The sequence below is a fragment of the Elephantulus edwardii genome, unplaced genomic scaffold (genome assembly GCF_000299155.1).
Source record: "Elephantulus edwardii isolate Elephantulus edwardi_28Jun2011 unplaced genomic scaffold, EleEdw1.0 scaffold00241, whole genome shotgun sequence".
In the NCBI taxonomy this organism is placed as follows: Eukaryota; Metazoa; Chordata; class Mammalia; order Macroscelidea; family Macroscelididae; genus Elephantulus; species Elephantulus edwardii.
In genome coordinates, this window is record NW_006399991.1 from 1,538,577 (window position 1) to 1,544,288 (window position 5,712).

A 5,712-nucleotide genomic window follows, 5' to 3' on the forward strand; every position below is an offset into this window, starting at 1 on the left:
TCATAGAGCCCAGCCTCTCAGATAATCTGCTCTGCATACAGGTTGAAAAGGTATGGAGATAGGACACATCCCTGGCGCACACCCTTCCCGATTTTGAACCATTCCGTGTCGCCCTGCTCTGTCATAGCTAACATTAAATGGATCTTGACTGAAAATAGTACCAGGGGAATGTCTGTCTGTGTTGTATTTACTATGCAAAGGCATTGATTGTGAGAAGAATGGGAATCCTAGAACATTTGATTGTGCTCATGTGAAACCTTTACCAGGAAGCAGTAGTCAGAACAGAACAGGGAAACACTACATGGTTCAGGATCAGGAAAAGTGTGTGTCAGGGATGTATCCTATCTCCCTACTCCCCCCGCCCCCCACCCCCCAATTTATATGCAGAACAAATCATTCAGGAGGCTGGGCTTGCTGAGGAGGAATATGGTTTCAGGATCAGAGGAAGACTTAGCAACAACCTGTGTTATGCAGATGACACAAACTTGCTTGCTGAAACTGAAGAGGACTTGAGGTATTTGCTGCAGAACGTCCAAGACTGTAGTCTTCAATATGAATTGAAGCTCAATATAAAATGACAGATTCTCACCACTGGGCCAATTGTCAGCTCTTTGGTGGATGAAGAAGAGATTAAGATTGTCAATAACTTTAGCTTGCTTGGTTCCACAATCAGAACTCTTGGCACCAGTAATCAGGAAATCAGAAGATAAATTGCACTGGGAAAGTCTGCTGTCAGAGACATCTCTAAAGTTGAAGAGCCACGATGTCAGTCTGGAGACTAAGGTGTGCCTGATTCAGGCCATGGTCTTCACAGTTACTTGCTCTGCATCAGTGAGCTGAACAATGAATGATTAAGGATGATAGAAGAAGGATCAATGTCTTTGAGTTGTAGTGCTGGAAAAGAGCGTTGAGCATACCATGGACTTGCAGAACAACAAACAATTCTATCCTGGAGAGGGTAAACCAGGCTGCTCCCTGGAAGCAAGGATTTAGAGGCTCCTTTTGACATACTTTGGGCACATGGCCAGGAAGAACCAGTCCTTGAAGAACGACATCATGCGTGGAACGGTAGAGGGACAGTGTAGGAGAGGAAGACCCTGGAAGTAATGAATTGACTCAGTGACTGCGAAATGGGATTAGGTCTGTTAAAGATGATGTGATTGGCTCAGGATATGGTAGCTTTCAGAGCTAATGTACATAGGATCACTGTGAGTCGCAGGCGACTCGATGGCACATAACACCACCACCACCTGAGGCAAACCATGTTGGATGATCTGGATTTTACTGCTGAGCTGAAACTGGAGTTTGGACTTACTGAGGAATTGTGCCTTAGAACTGTTGGGCTAAAGCCTGGATTTGTATTATGAGATATTCTTTGCCTCCTCCACTCACTTCTGTAATAAACCCCATTGTTGGTACCGTAACCGTGAGTCTGTGAGCCAGCAATGAATAAGCAAACCTCTTACTGTTGGCGTGACTCCAGAGCCACCATGGGGCTGGGCTTCGGGCTCTTACCTGCTTTCTACTCTGGGGCATTGAGGAGCTGTGCTTTTCTTACTCCTCCATGTCCTGTTTTCTGCTCTTTAGACAAGAAAAGATCTCTCCTGGTAACATGTCCAAATTAAATAGGATGACAGCTTACCATTCTTATTTCCAAGGAACATTTTGAGTCTACTTCCAAGGCAGATTTACTCATTCTTCTGGCAGCCCAGTGTATGTTCAGTATTCTTCACCAGCACCATAATTCAAAAGCATCTTTTTTTGACCTTTCTTATTTTATGTATTGTCCAGCTTTTATGTGCATAGGTGTGAAATGAAAATACTATGGAGCAGACACCCTCGTGTCCCCATAGCACGGTCCTGGCTGTTTAGCATTCTGAAGAGGACGCTTCCACAGCAGGTGTGCTCAGGGCTCCACGTGACTTGATTCTAGATGGCTGTTTATGTGGGTGTTGATTGTGGAACCAAGGAAAATTAAATTGTTGGCAGCTTCAGACTTTTCTCCACTTATCATGATGTTATTTATTGGTCTAGTTTTGAGGATTTTGCCTTGTTTTTCCCGCTCCCTTTTTAAAATTGTACATTGAGGTGTGATCCATACTGAATATCTGCAAGTTCATCAAGGTTTCTTCCTATCCAGAAAGCAAGGCCTTGTCCTCCCTCCATGGCTTGTTGAGAAGCTTCCTTCATGCTTTAGTCTTTGTGTAGTTCAGCTGCTCAGAGTATTTGTCTAGCAGACAGACTGTACGTATATGAAATAGAGGATGCCCTGGCACACACCTTTCCTGATTTTCAACATAACTCTCAGCTCAGCTCACAGTGTAGCTTAGGAACTTGCTTGCCATGGCTCCTGTGTTGAGCTCTGGTCCCCTCATGTGCTGTCATGCCTCTCCCAGTGGCTGGCCGCACAAACTGCTTGTCATCCTGTTTTGATGTGTGTCTAGCTGCAGGCCGTGTGCTCTTCCCCCCGCCCCGACTGGTGCTGGCAGCCCGACCCCATGCGGACACTGTGTGGCTCCATTCATTGAATGGCAGCAGGCTGCCCGAAGCAGACACTGCCTACGCTTCAGCTGAGGTGTGGACCATAATCCCAAGCCAACCAACAGCTGCTGTGGCCAGCCATGCCAGGTGCAGGGGATTTTCTGAGCTGCCACAGCTTTATGAATAGCGGTAAATAGCCTCTTCTGTTGAAAGTTGTCCAGAAGCAGTTGTCCACTGGCTTAAGAGCATGGCTGATGGTATCATGCCACATATCTGAGAGCAGGCCACCAGGGCCCTTGATCCCCAAGATATGTGACCCTGATTTGTCACATGTGTACCAACCAGGTTTTTCTTTGACAAAAAGAGGGCGTTCTTTTTGACAGCATTTCCTACATGCATAGCTTCTTACAAGAACACCTCAGGAAGCAGAATTAAAGAGGAGCACACTCCACATCACACCCAGTGTTTCTGAGCACTGATGAAGGTGGAGCTGTAGAAACCCATGTACAGAGCTTCCCAGAGTTGCCATGTGTGTCCACGGGGTCTCAGTGATAGGCTTGCAGCCAGTCTCACAGCAGCAGTGCCTGCCTGTTCTAGAAGGTCGGTTACTGTTGCAGTAGTCACATCCTGGGGGTCTGTCCTCAGTGTACTCCAGACTCTTGTTAGTGCCTTTTGATAGTAGAGACCTACTGGGACATCATGATTTGCCTATAATACTGGAGATTTGCCATCTCTCAGGACCCTTTGCCATGTACAGTCTCTTCATTTCAGTAAGCTGAGGTTTTATTCTGACTCAGCCTCTTTCAACCTATTAATATTAGCTAACCTAAAATTAACCCTTCCCCTCAATCATTCTCGTTTCGAAGCAGCAAAGTAATTGTGAAAGTTAAATCAAAACAAAGCAATCTTGGGTGTAGAAGAGATAAAAATCACAGGCTGTGGTTGCAGAGTGCCTGTGTAGGAATCGCTTACATAAAACTGATTTCCTCCCATGGTGTTATGGAAGAAAAAAGGGAAATGCCCTGGGCTTATCACCATCCCCTTACGTCAAGCAAGTGTGTGTAAACAGTGGAGCTCCAGTGCAGATGGTGTCTGGAGTCATAATTTGGGTATGGAAGGGGACAGTTACTCTTAGCCTGAATTTGGGGCGTGGAATGAGAAGGGGGCTGCCCCAGGGCTGCAGAAAACGGTGGGAAGCTGGCCTTGTGTGTCCAGTGTCCCTCTCTGCTATGAACAGGAAACAGATTACAGCTCCTTGTGCTTAGAGGAAAGGCAACTGTCAGAATGTACAACTCCCGCTTCCCATTCATCCATCAGCGATGGCTCAGTGATGGAATTCTCACCTGCCATCAGGAGATCAGAATTTAGCTCTTAGCCCTTTCAGCTCAGTGGAGGCTTTGTGGGATGCTGTAATGCTCAGCAAGTTTCAGCAGTATTTCCTAACTAAGACTAGGGAAAAGGACCTGGCAGTTGACTTCTAAAACCAGTGTTTGAAAGCTGATTCAGAATAAAACCTCAGCTTACTGAAATAAAGAGACTGCATGGCAAGGGGCTGAGCAGTCACTGAGAGATGGCAAATATCCAGGGTCAGTGCCGGTGTTGTATTCTGTTGTGCGAGAGTCAAGAGTTCCTTGAAATCGCCAACAATGATGGCTGCACTTAACCAGCCCTACACAATGGACCAGAACTTGAAAATGGATACCTCATAAGGCCTTAGAACCTATAAAAAAGCTATGTTTTGCCGACATCCCCATCCCCATATCAGGTTATAGTACTGTGTGGTGATCCCTGGGAAGGTAGCTTTTTTTGTTGTTGTTAATTGCTTTTTGCTCTGTGTGGGGAATGCAGAACGACTCCATATATATCTGTGGGGACCATGTGGCCCCCAGTGTTTACCCCACGACTTACAGTCCAGAAGCAGCCCAGGGCTCCATGGCGTGTCAGTACCAGCAGTTTCTGCCTGGAGCAAATTGCACCAAATCACTGGTTTCTTAAATAAATTACAGCTACCAAACTCTCAATCTTTTGTGGATCTGCAGCATGTTTTTTAGTATCAGTACTTTAAGTCCCCTAAGTTCGTTCTTCCTTGTTCTTTCTGCACCCCCTGAAAGCCAGCTCCCTGTGACTTCCACTGGACGTCCTCCCCGCATACTGTGAAGATGTTTGCATGCAGCTAGGGTGTTTCCTGAACATGGTGGGCAGTACAGGCCAGTGAAGTCACTACCCCTGCTAAAAAAAAAAGGTCATGTGATTTGATGATGAGGGTCAGAGTGGACTTTTAGAGATTTTCTTTGTGTTTCCCATTATTTTAGTTGCTTTTCTGGGAGGAGGGGAAATTCCTATAATCTGGTATCCATGCCATCTTGTTGTAAATTTGTAATAGTATCTTCCTTGTAGGGAGGAGGGAGCTGCCCTGCTTCCCCAAAGGCCTTGCCACTCAGCTGGTTTGAGTCTGCTAGCAGTTCCTTGGGAGAAAGATAGGCATTATCTTCCCATGTGGTTTACAGTCTCGGGAACCCAGTGGAGGGTCAACTGTGAGTCAGGTCAGACCCCATGGCAGTGAGCTAATGGCTTCCTTGGTGGGGAGAAATAGAAATAAGTGAACTGGCTCAGGACCACATTGGTGGTTCAGTATCACAGTGATCTTCCATTGCCCTCCAGCAATGGGATTGCCTGTTAGTAATGTATACTTGATGCCCACTCACCCCCAAAAAGAATTAAGGCTGAGATGCTAAGTTTTCTTTTTTGGTATTGCAGGTTTTCTGGAATAATTACCAAGCAGCCGAAGACCACCCCCAAATGGTTATCTTACGACTGTTACACTATGTCATCCGCCTGGTGTGGAGAATGCAGTGAAGGATGGGGCTAGCCCAGGTGTGCACAGACGTTCTGCTTGTTGTTGAGACCACCCTTCCAAGCCCCGCTGGGTCTGAGCTCCTCCGGGTCCAAGCCTGGTGCTGTCAGCGTGCCAACAGCCGCCTCTTCCCAGTGAAGGTGTGCAGAGGGGCTGCCACCTCCCGGTCCCAACGTTGCTGAGCTGGGCATGGACCGGACCTTCTGCTCCTCACCACATGGCACAATGCTCAAGTGGAAGTTCATTGTGAATGTAAACGAGAGAGGTTTGGGGGTAGGGGTTGTTTACAGTGTAGAAGTCATGGCTTGTAGGGAGGAGGTTTTTATGCAAGAAGGGTGTTTACATGTGGTGTGTTTTTTCCTTCACTTTCTTTAATA

The 5,712-nt window shown here is 46.7% G+C and overlaps 1 protein-coding gene across 2 annotated transcripts in view; it reads left to right on the forward strand.

The window, feature by feature from the left end:
* Positions 1-5,337, forward strand: part of LOC102868612 (bcl-2-like protein 11-like) — a 62,899-nt gene extending 57,562 nt beyond the window's left edge. For both annotated transcript variants that reach the window (XM_006898932.1, XM_006898933.1), the window contains one exon: positions 5,239-5,337. In XM_006898932.1, coding sequence (XP_006898994.1) covers positions 5,239-5,337 — 99 coding nt within the window. The remainder of the gene's footprint in view (positions 1-5,238) is intronic.
* Positions 5,338-5,712: the final 375 nt, after the last annotated feature.